Source organism: Bufo bufo, chromosome 3, assembly GCF_905171765.1.
Source record: "Bufo bufo chromosome 3, aBufBuf1.1, whole genome shotgun sequence".
NCBI classification, from domain to species: Eukaryota; Metazoa; Chordata; class Amphibia; order Anura; family Bufonidae; genus Bufo; species Bufo bufo.
Window position 1 is genome coordinate 482,930,367 of NC_053391.1, and position 15,647 is coordinate 482,946,013.

The following is a 15,647-nucleotide window of genomic DNA, read 5'->3' on the forward strand; positions in this document are numbered from 1 at the left end:
GGCTACTTTGAAGAAACTAGAATGTGACATATTTTCAGTTGTTTCACACTTGTTTGTTATGTATATAATTCCACATGTGTTAATTTATAGTTTTGATGCCTTCATAGTCATGAAAATAAAGAAAACTCTTTGAATGAGAAGGTGTGTCCAAACTTTTGGTCTGTACTGTATATAGTTATGGGCTAATGCATGGTTGTCTTTGAAAGCACACTGTGCTGTTGCATGTGTTGTGCTTTTTCATATTAGAAACCACAAAATTCCAAAAATTGCCTTAGCGGGGGCAGATCACTTCCCCTGGTTATGCACACACGTCAATATATGAAGAAACAGTGTCTTCCGAAGCTGAATAATCCTGGTAAAATTCCCCCTTTTATTTGGGAGCAGCAGGAGTACAGTGCGGATGTGGAAACAGTAAGGTGTGCAGGGGTAATTGTTACAGCAATAGTAGTGCCAGCAGTAGCAGTACAGTATGGTACAGACAAGGCTGTAAATAGATGTGTGTGCTGCTCTGTTGCGGTAGTAGTCGTAGTAGTGGCAGCTGTGTAGGGGTTTTAGGTAGTGGCAGTAGGGGTAATGGAAGTGGCAGTAGGGGATTGGCAGCAGGGAGTAGCAGCTGTAGCGGCGTCAGCAGCACCAGCAGCCATATAGTAAAGAGCAGGATGGTAGGCAGACAGACAGCAACAGTGACATGATGGGACACCATCAGCAATAGCAGATATATTAATTGGCTTCAGCTGGAGGTGAAAATCCCCACAGATCCATGCCTTAATAATTTTGATAAAAGTGATGTTTTGTACACTGGTAGAGGACAATTTTGTCCATTTAGGTGTGATGACGCCACCTGCCATGCAGAAAGCGCTCTTAGGCGACACTGGAGGCTGGACAAAACAGTACAGCGAGAGCAAACTGGGCCAGTTGCAGCCACAGTTTCATTCTGCCAACCCAGAGGTTCATGGGGTCATAGAATAGGGTATGTGCAATGGAAAGGCCATGGTCATTAAGAAAATGAGACTATTTTGTGAAAAATGGACAGCTGGGCATTTCAATAATGACAAGACAATCTACCTGCCCTAGCAAAAAGTCAAACTGATGGCATAATACAGAAGAATTAAATTTAAAAGAATGACATTTTAATGAAGGAGCGGAACTGTAGACACCTGGCCAAAAGTCCGACCAATGGGGTATGGCAAACACTACAGCTGATGGCATACAGAAGAATTCAGTTTTTAAAAAGAATCAAATTTTGGTGAATGAATGGAACTTCACCATTACGGCCAAATGGCCAAGAGATGGGATATGGCAAACTGGGGCTGATAGCATAGAGAAGAATTTTAGAGACAACTTATATTTTGGGGAAGGTGCATAACTGTGTCACATTTACCACAACTAAGTGGTACGGCAGCAAGCTGTTCAGGTGGAAGTTCAGCTTGCACAAATGCCAATTGCTGGTTGTTAATAGTTTTCACAGGGCCAGTGTAAACCAAGGTTTTTAATTGGCTCTTTCCCTTTAACCTCTTGGGGACACAGGGCGTACCTGTACGCCCTGATGTCTCGGTACTTAAAGACACAGGGCGTACAGGTATGCCCTGTGTATTTCCGATCACCGCCGCGTGGCGGGCGGTGATCGGAACTGGGTGCCTGCTGAAATCAATCAGCAGGCACCCTGGGTCAATGCCCCATATCCCCCCCCCCCCCCCCAATATCGGTGATCGCTGCAAACCGCAGGTCAATTCAGACCTGCGGTTTGCAGCATTTCGGAAGTTTCTGATCAGAAACTTCAAAATGCCTTTTTTAATGTTTAAACGCTTGTGGAACACCTAAAGGGTTAAAGTTAAAGTTTGTAAAATCAATTTTGAATACCTTGAGGGGTTTAGTTTCCAAAATGGGGTCATTTTTGGGTGGTTTCTATAATGTAAGCCTCACAAAGTGACTTCAGACCTGAACTGGTCCTTAAAAAGTGGGTTTTGGAAAATTTCTGAAAAATTTCAAGATTTGCTTCTAAACTTCTAAATCTTGTAACGTCCCCAAAAAATAAAATGGCATTCTCAAAATGATCCAAAAATGAAGTAGACATATGGGTAATGTAAATTAATGACTATTTTTTGAGGTATTACTATGTATTATACAGGGAGTGCAGAATTATTAGGCAAGTTGTATTTTTGAGGATTAATTTTATTATTGAACAACAACCATGTTCTCAATGAACCCAAAAAACTCATTAATATCAAAGCTGAATATTTTTGGAAGTAGTTTTTAGTTTGTTTTTAGTTTTAGCTATTTTAGGGGGATATCTGTGTGTGCAGGTGACTATTACTGTGCATAATTATTAGGCAACTTAACAAAAAACAAATATATACCCATTTCAATTATTTATTTTTACCAGTGAAACCAATAGAACATCTCAACATTCACAAATATACATTTCTGACATTCAAAAACAAAACAAAAACAAATCAGTGACCAATATAGCCACCTTTCTTTGCAAGGACACTCAAAAGCCTGCCATCCATGGATTCTGTCAGTGTTTTAATCTGTTCACCATCAACATTGCGTGCAGCAGCAACCACAGCCTCCCAGACACTGTTCAGAGAGGTGTACTGTTTTCCCTCCTTGTAAATCTCACATTTGATGATGGACCACAGGTTCTCAATGGGGTTCAGATCAGGTGAACAAGGAGGCCATGTCATTAGATTTTCTTCTTTTATACCCTTTCTTGCCAGCCACGCTGTGGAGTACTTGGACGCGTGTGATGGAGCATTGTCCTGCATGAAAATCATGTTTTTCTTGAAGGATGCAGACTTCTTCCTGTACCACTGCTTGAAGAAGGTGTCTTCCAGAAACTGGCAGTAGGACTGGGAGTTGAGCTTGACTCCATCCTCAACCCGAAAAGGCCCCACAAGCTCATCTTTGATGATACCAGCCCAAACCAGTACTCCACCTCCACCTTGCTGGCGTCTGAGTCGGACTGGAGCTCTCTTCTCTTTACCAATCCAGCCACGGGCCCATCCATCTGGCCCATCAAGACTCACTCTCATTTCATCAGTCCATAAAACCTTAGAAAAATCAGTCTTGAGATATTTCTTGGCCCAGTCTTGACGTTTCAGCTTGTGTGTCTTGTTCAGTGGTGGTCGTCTTTCAGCCTTTCTTACCTTGGCCATGTCTCTGAGTATTGCACACCTTGTGCTTTTGGGCACTCCAGTGATGTTGCAGCTCTGAAATATGGCCAAACTGGTGGCAAGTGGCATCTTGGCAGCTGCACGCTTGACTTTTCTCAGTTCATGGGCAGTTATTTTGCGCCTTGGTTTTTCCACACGCTTCTTGCGACCCTGTTGACTATTTTGAATGAAACGCTTGATTGTTCGATGATCACGCTTCAGAAGCTTTGCAATTTTAAGAGTGCTGCATCCCTCTGCAAGATATCTCACTATTTTTGACTTTTCTGAGCCTGTCAAGTCCTTCTTTTGACCCATTTTGCCAAAGGAAAGGAAGTTGCCTAATAATTATGCACACCTGATATAGGGTGTTGATGTCATTAGACCACACCCCTTCTCATTACAGAGATGCACATCACCTAATATGCTTAATTGGTAGTAGGCTTTCGAGCCTATACAGCTTGGAGTAAGACAACATGCATAAAGAGGATGATGTGGTCAAAATACTCATTTGCCTAATAATTCTGCACTCCCTGTAGAGGTAGAGAAATTGAAACTTGGAAATTTGCTAATTTTTCTAAATTTTTGGTAAGTTTGGTATTTTTTTATAAATAAAAAAGATTTTTTTTGACTACATTTTACCAGTGTCCTGAAGTACAATATGTGATGAAAAAACAATCTCAGAATGGCCTGCATAAGTAAAAGCGTTTTAAAGTTATTCACACATAAGGGGTTAACTTCATGAAGTTATTTAGTGATGTCTATATCTGGAAGCAGTTCTGCAGTATGAAGTAACTGTACATGCATACTAACCTTTAGGTGGGGCTAGGAGAGACCAGGAGAGTAGAAAACACTTAGTTTTGCAACAGAGAGCTCAGCTCCATTAAAGAGATCATCAGGGTAAGATGTCTTGCTATCATCACCATTCTTTGCTTAAAATAGGGTTGCTAGGAATGGTCCGTCTATCTGTTGAAGGACGGAGGACGCAGAAGCAGGCTGCGTGCAGGGTCACATTACTGACAGCCAGGGACTGTAAGTAAATGATTAAAGCCAGGTCCTCCCCAGCAGCTGATAACAGTGCCTGGGCTGTGTGCACTTCTCCCTGTCCCTGTGCTTGGCAGACGCTCCCTCACTCAGCAGAGCTGGAGAATGCAGAGTTGAAGCAGCGCACAACAGGGAAGGGAGATCTGCCGTCTGCTCAGTGTAAAAATGAAAGCAACATGTGGTAAGAGGACCCCTTTGTGCTGCAGGAGATTAACCCTTTAGGGAGGAGGGCTCTGGTTACTGACACTTTTGGGGAGCTATTGTTACTGGCTAGTGCATGTGAGGAGCTCAATGCATTGTGGGTAGTGAGGTCAGGTGGGATTAGCCTCAGGGTGAGGGCAGTGGCGGCCATAGTAACTGAATAGTGAAATTGCAGTTTTATGCAGACTGGTTGCTAAGGGCTGAATCTTATTAAATTTGGGGTAAGTCAGTCTAATAGTAACTGATTCTGGAATATCATGTTATTAGTAACTACATATATGAAAATTTAAATTAGGGTCTAAATGTGACAGTTATCCCTTAAGTCTATTTTTCCCTAAACTCTGATCTCACGGTACTACAGCCACACATTCAGCTGTCGATATCTCATAATGGAGAAGAGGAAAAGCAGGAAGAGGAGTCTAAGCAGGAGAAGCAGCATCTGATGACTATGACATGGACACTGTATTGCTTTGGGATGTGGATGTTCCTGCCACAAAGAAGACTGGGACAAGGAGGGCAGACTTGTTCCGATTCGGAATGCTGGCCAGTTCTATTTTTCCACAGAATCCGGTGACGCCACATCATTGTGGGCTACTCGGCCCCCTTTGCAATTCATTGCTCTGAATTTGCTAAGAGTGCCACTTTCACTACCACAGTCTCTACTGACACCACTGCATCAAGTGCCACTACTACCACCACCTTTCCAGCTATACATGAACCTCCTCCTCGTGGCAGACCAAATTATGATGCTTATCACACAAATCATGTGCGTAGGGTTTTTCTTATGAAAAAAGAAGTCACCCCACTATGATGGGACAGTGAAGAAAGAGAGGATGCAACTAAAAGGCTTCTCTGGGGTTGAAAAAAGGAGGAGCAGAAGGAAGGCTGTGACCCCTGGCTCCAAGGCACAATGTCAGACTTAGAAGTGACATGCACATCATCCTGCTGTGACTGAGAGGAGGAGTGAGCCATCCAGTCAGTAATCTCGTCCTCTTTGTCCTCAATAATAAAGTGGTGCCGATCAGAAGCCAGAGAGAACTGTGGTCTACTACCACTACTACTATTGATGGCTGGTGTTGCTACTGCTATTTGCACAATTTATTTATTTTACTCAGTTATGTATGATAAGACATACTTTGCAGCACTTTACTGAAATTATCATTGCTTGCTGTCTTCAATGGAGCTCACAATCTAAGTTCCCTATCAGCATGTCTTTGGATGATTGGAGGAAACCAGGGAGAACATACAAACATAATGTGGATGTTGTCCATGGTCCATGGATTTGAACTTAGGACCCCAGCGGCGCATGGCAACAATGCTAACCACTGAGCCACAGTACTACCAATGTTCTGACTCTCGGATGATGAAAAAAAAATTTGCATTTAAATGTCCCTTATACAACACATTGCACACTGCTATTGACAATTTACAACGGTAGTAATATATTTTTTGCAATAAAACACGTTTTCTGTAACACTGAATGGTATCATGCAGTAATATACAACGGGTTCAACAACACTGGTATAATAATGGAGTTATTGCTGTATTGATTTTGCAATTACACTGAACCATTTTTTAAAGTAATATAAAAGGCTTTACTAACAAGTGCTATAACACTAAACGGTATCTTGAAGCAATATACTACGCATTTATTAATTAATTATCTTTATTAATTAATATATCAAACAATTTACAAGACAAAAAGAGAATACAAAAAAGAATTTTTTTTTTCCCCCCTTCCCTTTCTTTCCCCCATATCCCTGTTCCCTAACCCCCCCCCCTTCCCCCTACCTGTGGTGCGTCGAAAAAAAAAAAAAAAAGGAAAAAAGAAAAAACAGCAACCACAATTTTCACAACTAATCAAATCCTCCAACCACCCCATATCTTAGTCCACTTATCATCAGCTCCCCTCTGTTTAAAGATGATTTTCTCATAGTTTTTTACCTTGTCAATAAGATTTACCCATATATTTATATCTGGAGTATAACGAGCAAACCAGGTCCGACTAACCAAAACTCGGGCCAGCATCAATATCCTACCCAGAAAAATCTTTTGATACTTAGGATTATCTATTTTGGAGAGATCATTAAGCAAGAATAGTTGTGGTTCAAAAGGGATTCGTATTTTTAGTTTGTACATGATAAAATTATTGATGCTATTCCAGTAGTTTATGAGTTCTGGGCAGGTCCAGATCATATGAAGATAATCCGCTCCTGAAGTGTCACATTTAGGGCAGTTAGACGTATCCCTTAGTCCACATTTATTCATCCATAAAGGGGTAATATATAATCTGTGGCAAATATAAAAATGTACTACAACATGGTTGAAGTTCAGGGATAGTGAACCTAAATTCCCAAAAATATTCTCCCACCCTTCTCGTTGTAAATTCGGACAATCCACCTCCCACGCTCTTTGTCCTGGTGACTGTGTATCACTAAAACGTGCCTTAAGTAATAGCTTATATATATTTGAGATCTTTATTCTAGACAGTGTATCCCCTACCCAATCATTCAAGAAAGATGAACTATCTATATCCAACACCAATTTATCGTCCAGACTAGATAGTACTGAACGCAATTGAAAATACCTAAACCATGAAAAATTTTCTATATTATGTGTCATCTCTATAAATGGCTTAATGTCTCTATCCCTAACTACCTGTGAAATATACAAAATTTTGTTCCTTTGCCAAAATGTGTCAGCTGCAATATCATCTAACCTTTGTAAGTACACATTGTGCCAAAGAGGCGTGAATGTAAGTGAAACCTTTACCTTCAGCCATGTCCTAGTAGTGGCCCACACTTTCGGGAGCAGCTTTATAGTCTCTCTGTAGCCCCGCTCATAGGTCTTCAATAGCCCGGATTCCAACAGAGTAAATATATTATTGTGAGCGTAGCTCCCTACCAACTTCCCTAACAGTGCACTATTTTCTGATTCGTAGCACATCAATAACTGAGCTGCAATAAAATACCCTTTAAAGTAAGGGAGATTTAAACCCCCGCACTCCAGTGATTTATATAAATATTCCAACTTTAATCGAACTCGTTTTCTTCCCCATATTAAATCATTAATTATTCTTTCCATGAGTTTAAAGTATTTATCTTGAATCCAAATAGGTGAATTCCCAAGCACATAGAGAAGTTGTGGTAGTATCACCATCTTAACCAGTGAAACTCGGTCAGCTCTAGATAGGGGAAGTCTCAGCCAGATCCCTATTTTAGCTCTAATCCTTGCCATTGTGGGGATCAAATTAAGTTGTACAAAATTTTCCACCCGGGGTGATATATTCAAGCCCAAATATTGAAAAGTGTCAACGATGTCCAACTGTGTCACGAGAACCTCTTTCTGTGGCAGGGGGTCTATTGGCATCAAACTGGTCTTAGACCAGTTTATAAGAAGACCAGACACCTCACCAAATGCTTTAACCATTTGAATAATTCTAGGAAGAGTTATTTCCGTGTGGTCTATAAAAAAAAGGACATCATCCGCATATAAGGAGATACGGTCTTGCACTCCTAACGTACCAAATCCTTTAACCCGATCGTCCTGCCTAATGGCCATCGCAAGGGGTTCAATATACAGTTGCAAGAAAAAGTATGTGAACCCTTTGGAATGATCTGGATTTCTGCACAAATTGGTCATAAAATGTGATCTGATCTTCATCTAAGTCACAACAATAGACAATCACAATCTTCTTAAACTAATAACACACAAAGAATTAAATGTTACCATGTTTTTATTGAACACACCATGTAAACATTCACAGTGCAGGTGGAAAAAGTATGTGAACCCCTAGACTAATGACATCTCCAAGAGCTAATTGGAGTGAGGTGTCAGCCAACGGGAGTCCAATCAATGAGATGAGATTGGAGGTGTTGGTTACAGCTGCCCTGCCCTATAAAAAACACACACCAGTTCTGGGTTTGCTTTTCACAAGAAGCATTGCCGGATGTGAATGATGCCTCGCACAAAAGAGCTCTCAGAAGACCTACGATTAAGAATTGTTGACTTGCATAAAGCTGGAAAGGGTTATAAAAGTATCTCCAAAAGCCTTGCTGTTCATCAGTCCACGGTAAGACAAATTGTCTATAAATGGAGAAAGTTCAGCACTGCTGCTACTCTCCCTAAGAGTGGGCGTCCTGTAAAGATGACTGCAAGAGCACAGCGCAGACTGCTCAATGAGGTGAAGAAGAATCCTAGAGTGTCAGCTAAAGACTTACAAAAGTCTCTGGCATATGCTAACATCCCTGTTAGCGAATCTACGATACGTAAAACACTAAACAAGTATGGATTTCATGGGAGGATACCACAGAGGAAGCCACTGATGTCCAAAAAAAACATTGCTGCACGTTTACAGTTTGCACAAGAGCACCTGGATGTTTCACAGCCGTACTGGCAAAATATTCTGTGGACAGATGAAACCAAAGTTGAGTTGTTTGGAAGAAACACACAACACTATGTGTGGAGAAAAAGAGGCACAGCACACCAACATCAAAACCTCATCCCAACTGTGAAGTATGGTGGTGGGGGCATCATGGTTTGGGGCTGCTTTGCTGCGTCAGGGCCTGGACGGATTGCTATCATTGAAGGAAAAATGAATTCCCAAGTTTATCAAGACATTTTGCAGGAGAACTTAAGGCCATCTGTCCACCAGCTGAAGCTCAACAGAAGATGGGTGTTGCAACAGGACAACGACCCAAAGCATAGAAGTAAATCAACAACAGAATGGCTTAAACATAAGAAAATACACCTTCTGGAGTGGCCCAGTCAGAGTCCTGACCTCAACCCGATTGAGATGCTGTGACATGACCTCAAGAAAGCGATTCACACCAGACATCCCAAGAATATTGCTGAACTGAAACAGTTCTGTAAAGAGGAATGGTCAAGAATTACTCCTGACCGTTGTGCACGTCTGATCTGCAACTACAGGAAACGTTTGGTTGAAGTTATTGCTGCCAAAGGAGGTTCAACCAGTTATTAAATCCAAGGGTTCACATACTTTTTCCACCTGCACTGTGAATGTTTACATGGTGTGTTCAATAAAAACATGGTAACATTTAATTCTGTGTGTTATTAGTTTAAGCAGACTGTGGTTGTCTATTGTTGTGACTTAGATGAAGATCAGATCACATTTTATGACCAATTTGTGCAGAAATCCATATCATTCCAAAGGGTTCACATACTTTTTCTTGCAACTGTAGATGTCAAATAATAATGGAGATAGTGGACAGCCCTGCCGCGTACCTCTATTTAAATCAAAGCTAGTAGTCAAGGTCCCATTTAAACTTAGTTTTGCCCTAGGGGATCTATACAGTAGTTTGAGAATACCTATAAATTTTTCCCCAAAGCCCATCCTTGTCAGAACCTTCCAGAGGAAGCGCCACTCCACCCTGTCAAAGGCCTTGGAGGCATCCAGTGACAGGATGGAGAGAGCGGTCCCCCCAGGGGCCTGTATATTGGAAAAAAGCCGATGCAGATTATGATGAGTACCCTTGTTTTGAATAAAGCCATTCTGATCCGGATGTATAATAGAGGAAACAACCCTAGAAAGCCTTGTTGCGAGAACCCTCGCAAGAAGCTTTACATCTGCATTGAGCAGTGAGATTGGTCTATAAGATTCTATATCTAGTGGATCCTTTCCTTTTTTTGGAATTAATGTTATTACGGCTTCCATCATTGAGTCTGGCAGCTTCCCGTCCTCCACTGATTCAGAAAAGACCTCCAGCAATCTGGGGAGAATACAGTCCCCATATTTACTATAAAATTCATATGGGAGTCCATCTGAACCAGGGGTGGAGTTGGCTGAGCATAATTTAATAGCTCCCTCCAATTCCTGAATTGAGATCTCTAGTTCAAGTGCTTTCTTTTGCGCCTCAGTAATAGTTGAAAAAGCAATCCCATCAAGATACGAATCCATCTTATCATCTGTGATCTTAGATTCAGCTTTATACAAGTCCAGAAAATAGTCCACAAAGGCCTTCTCTATCGGACCCTGCCCACTAACCATCCTACCGTTACTCAGTCGGACATTATCTATGTATTTTTTAGATTGTTGACTTGAGATCACTCTGGACAAAAGTTTACCAGGTTGCCCTGACTCCGTAAAGTATTTTTGCCCTTTAAAAAAAAGGGATTGTTGGGCCTTATCCAATAAGAAGTTAGAATATACTTGTGTGGCTCTTTGCATACTTTCCCTATTCTCCTCCGTCTTATTCATATAGAAGGATTGTGTCGCCAGTGATGCAAGTTCTTCTAAATTTTTCTGTTTTTTCCCATACTCCTTTCTGAGATTCGCAATATTACTAATCATCATTCCCCTCATATACGCCTTAAAGGTGTCCCATACCACTTGAATTTTTGCTGAGCCATAGTTGTTATCCCAGAAACGGCAAATTTCCTTCTGAATTATTTCATGTGTCTTTATCACTGATAACCAGTAAGGGTTTAATCTGAAAGGGGGTTTTTGTGTATATCTTTCCTGGGTTAAACAGAGTTCGAGGAGTAACGGTGAATGGTCCGATATTGACCTTGTTTCATATTTCATTCGTTTTACCAATTTCACATGTTTACTACTTATCAATGCAAGATCTATTCTGGACATAGATTTGCCTGCTTTACTAAAGCATAAGAAAGCCCTTTTCCCCTGTCCTAAATATCCCCAGACAGCTTCAAAACCAGCATCCAAACAAAACCGTGCCAGGGGACAGGGCCGTCTTTAATATTGATTGGACCCTGGGCAAGAATTTACTTGGGCCCCCTGGATCCCGCCTTCCCACACCTTAAAAAAAAGCGAAAATCTTATACTCACCTGTGTCCTTTCACTGGCGCTCACTAGCTGCTGGCACGGCGAGGGATGGTGCAATGCAGACGCGCACACCTTACCGCGTCCTGGCACAGGCGGGCGTGATGACATCATCACGCCTGCCTGCGCTGGGATTTCACTACCAAATAGACCTCAGGCCTGTAGCCTATGACAAGTCTTGTCGCCATCTGCAAATTTTAAGGCGCATTGGCGACCATTTTGGTCGCCATCTGGAGCGCTGTATTGCATCAGTGACATGAACACTCTCCACATATAATGTTATATTACATCAGTGACATCACCGCTGTCCACATATAAGTGATATTTTACATCAGTGACATCACCGCTGTCCACATATATGTGATGGGCGGTGATGTCACTGATGTAATATATTACTTACCGGTATATGTGGACAGCAGTGATGTCACTGATGTAATATATTACTTATGTGTGGAGAGTGGTGATGTCACTGATGTAATAGATCACTTATAAGTAATATATTACATCAGTGACATCACCGCTCTCCACATATAAGAGGCATATTACATCAGTGACGTCATCCCTTGGCGCTGGGGTGCGCGGCCAGGGCCGGCCTTAGGTGTTCAGGCGCCCTGTGTGAGCTAACCTTGTGGTAGTGTTACCTGCAGTCCTATGTAAAACCACAGATAACACTAGTGCTAAATAATGTAGTAGTGTTACCTGCAGTCCTATGTAAAACCACAGATAACACTAGTGTAGATCATGTGGAAGTGTTACCTTCGTCCTTAGTGTGCCTCCCTGTGTCTATCGCACGGACTCCATGCTGGCGCTGCCTCCTCTTCCATCTTCTTCCTCTTGCCCCGCACAGAACGTTCTGAAGCAGCTGCGTCAAGACATAGGAACACTGTGGGCATGGTGACACACACAGGGACGGACACACACACACACAAAGGGACAGGGACACACACAGGGACGGACACACACACACACATAGGGACAGGGGGACACACAGGGACGGACACACACACACACACACAAAGGGACAGACACACACACACACACAAAGGGACACACACACACACACAAAGGGACAGACACACACACACAAAGGGACAGACACACACACACACACACACAAAGGGACAGACACACACACACACACAAAGGGACAGACACACACACTCACACAAAGGGACAGACACAGACACACACACACACACAGGGACGCCCCCCCCCCCCCCCGGGCTACCAAATACCTGTAAGTTCTGTCAGTTGCTTGGCTGGCTCAGGCTGTGTGTTGGGGCTGCTGGCTCAGGCTCCGCCTCCTTCCTCTCTCTCTGCCTGTGCGGCAGCTCAGCTGCGTCACGCTCCAGCAGCCACTGGTCTGCTCTGTTAAAGAGACAGGAGGCCAGGCAGCAGAGCGGAGCGCAGAGCGGCCGCAGCCCCCACGCCCCCTCCTCACTCAGTCTATTTCTATAGACCGGACCGTGACTTTGTGCTGTTAGATGGCCGGCGGGCGGCGGCGGCAACAAAATATAGGGGGTCCAAGTAAAATCCAAGTAAATTGCTGCTTGGGCCCCCCAGGAGCAACTGGGCCCGGGGCAGCTGCCCCTTTTGCCCTGCGGTAAAGACGGCCCTGCCAGGGGAGACCCCTGAACCGGACTATCTCCCTTGACACTCGTAGAGACCCTATCACGTAGAGGATCAATGACACAATTGAAATCGCCAATAATCAATGTTGGACACTCTGGCCATTTATCCATAAATAATAACAAGGAATTAAGAACCGAAAAGGAAAATGGCGGTGGAATGCAGACAAAAGCCAAAATACATGTCTTCCCCCTGAATCTACAATATAAGAAGATGAATCTCCCCAGGTGGTCGACAGAGGATGCCTCACAGGCAAAATCAATCAGTCTATGTATCAAGACAGTAACACCTCTGGAGTAGCTGGAAAAAGTAGAATGATACGAATGCGAAGCCCATCCCCTGCCGACCACCCTGGAGGTCTCTTCAGTGAGATGGGTCTCTAACAAGCATACTATTGCTGGTAAATGTACCTGAGTCAAATCAAAAACCGCTTGTTTTTTTCCTCTGTCCCCCAGACCGCGTATATTCCAGGCAATAATTCTAGTCGACATTATCAAAAGCGGTTAGGTCGGACAAAGCCAAAAAAAATAAAAATAAATATACTACGCATTTAACAACACCGGTATAATAATGGAATTATCACAGTAAAATGGGTTTGCTATAACACTGAACAGTATCTTGCAGTAATATACAACGTGTTCAATTACAGGGGTATAATAATTGCATTATTGTAGTAAAATGGGCTTTTTATAGAACTGAACGGTATCTTGCAATAACATACAGCACATTCAATAACACGGTTACAATATTGACATTATTGCAGTATTGCTTTTGCTACAACACTGAAAAGTGACTACTACACGGTAATTAAACAAAATGCCCGGCAATCCCCTTTAATCAACTAATAAACATAGTAAAAAAATATATTTAGCCAAAAAGTAGATTTAAAAACAAATTAACTGATCAACAAGATAGCAGAAAGATGTAGCCATAGCAATGCAATTTTCCATTCCTACAAACAGCTGCTCCCAGTCGTTTGGATAGTATTAACATTTTATAAGAGATTGTAGATAAAGCTAACAAAGATGGCAATGCAGTTATAAAATATGATACACTAAAACAAATATAAGTGTATGCTACTGATAGAGATGTGGATATCATTTTTGATTAAGTAAGATGGCCCCCATATCCTCCAGCTCTCAGCTAACGCCTTATTCACTCAAGTTCCAAGAGGACGCTCCTCCCTGATGTGTCATATATGACGTATGCTGTACTGCTGTTAGTGTGAAGCCATTACAATATGGCGCTTGCACTTAGATGTTTACATAGTTTGCATACCAAAGTTAGTAAAACAATGCACAATGCGCAGATGCCAAGAGTTATCTCTTTTCTTATTTTTGTATTTTAGCCAATGGAACAATGCCATGAGCCTCAGGGGGGATATCGCCTCTGATGTACATATATACTGCTTAACTTCCTGTAATAAATGAGAACTGCTTTGACCCTTGCCTGGTGTCAGTGTGAGTTCTTCCATGCATGTAAAATCCTAGGATTACTACTAATTTGGAGCAGTAGAGCAAATGGAATTGGCCCTGATTGAGGGAATCTTTAACATTACTATTTTATAAAGACTGTAAAATATAAAATATAGCATTTCTTTGATGTTCCTTTTGTAAAAAAAATAATAATCAGAAAGTAGACAGATAAGATAAGAAAGCAAAGATACAAACAACTAAATGTAGCTTTCCACATATTGCACTTACATTGCAGATTATGTCCCTGGATCCAATAAACATTTGAACTGTTAAGGGAAAGGCATCAAAAACATCATGCTATGTAATTACGTAATGTTCATCTCACCTTGACAATTCCTCGGATGTGCATTTTTGCAATCATCTCTGCAGTGTAAAGGAACATCAATAGGGTATCAAGGGCAATTGTCACATACTGAAGAGGAGGATAATGTTCAAAGGTCTTTGGGGTGTTCATACAAACGGAAATGACACTGATAATTGCACAAATGCGTAGTAATGAGTGCACCCACTGAAAAAGAGAGAACAGTTTAAGATAATTTTCCTAATGTGAACAGTTAACTCTACAATTACAAGTATGATTTAAATCATGCACACAGTATTGTGTACAATATCTTTTCGTAGAACTAGAAGTTTTCTCAACAGTGCATGGAACTATGAGGGACAGTGGAATTAAAATCCCAAAATAAGAAAATCTTTACTGTAATACATGTTAAAGGGATTGCGCAAGTTAATTAAAAACTCGGCAAAAGTGGCATCCATACACCACATGTCACTGCTGCAGCCAATCCCTGGTCTCAAGGATCTTGTGCTATATACCACTGAGGCCCTTAATTGGCTGCAGCAATCAGGTGCCGTAAACGGCTATGTGACCACTGCAGCTGTAGTCACACAGACACTGCAAGAAGGAACTGAACTGTGGTGCTTGAAGTGGCGGGGTGTAACAAGTGAGGATAAGCTCATTATTTATTTTATAACATTTAGTGGCTTTTGGCAATTATCTTATATTTTATTCAATACACCCTCTGCACTCTGCAAACCAAATAAAGTACAAAAAAGTATTCTACTGCTAATGCTTATTATGTAAATTAGAGATGCTTGGCAAATACATTTTGTACAAAATTATTTGGGCCCGTCTGCCACACGTCAAGGCGATCTCTGTAAGAAAGATAAACAGTGAACAAGAAGGTGGTAAGTCCTACTCATTGCTGCCCTGTGCCCTGCTACAACTGATCCGGTATTGGTAGACAATCTGAACATAGGAAACTCACAATAAGGGCTCGTTCACACGAACGTGTGCTGCCCGTTGCCGTATTGTGGACCACATTTGCGGATCCGCAATACACG

The 15,647-nt window shown here is 41.9% G+C and overlaps 1 protein-coding gene across 1 annotated transcript in view; it reads right to left on the reverse strand.

Annotated features, from left to right (window-relative positions):
- NALCN (sodium leak channel, non-selective) overlaps positions 1 to 15,647 on the reverse strand; it is a 1,068,865-nt gene that overhangs the window by 949,899 nt on the left and 103,319 nt on the right. The window contains exon 3 of the mRNA XM_040425261.1: positions 14,629 to 14,811. Within this exon, the coding sequence (XP_040281195.1) occupies positions 14,629 to 14,811 (183 nt within the window). The remainder of the gene's footprint in view (positions 1 to 14,628; positions 14,812 to 15,647) is intronic.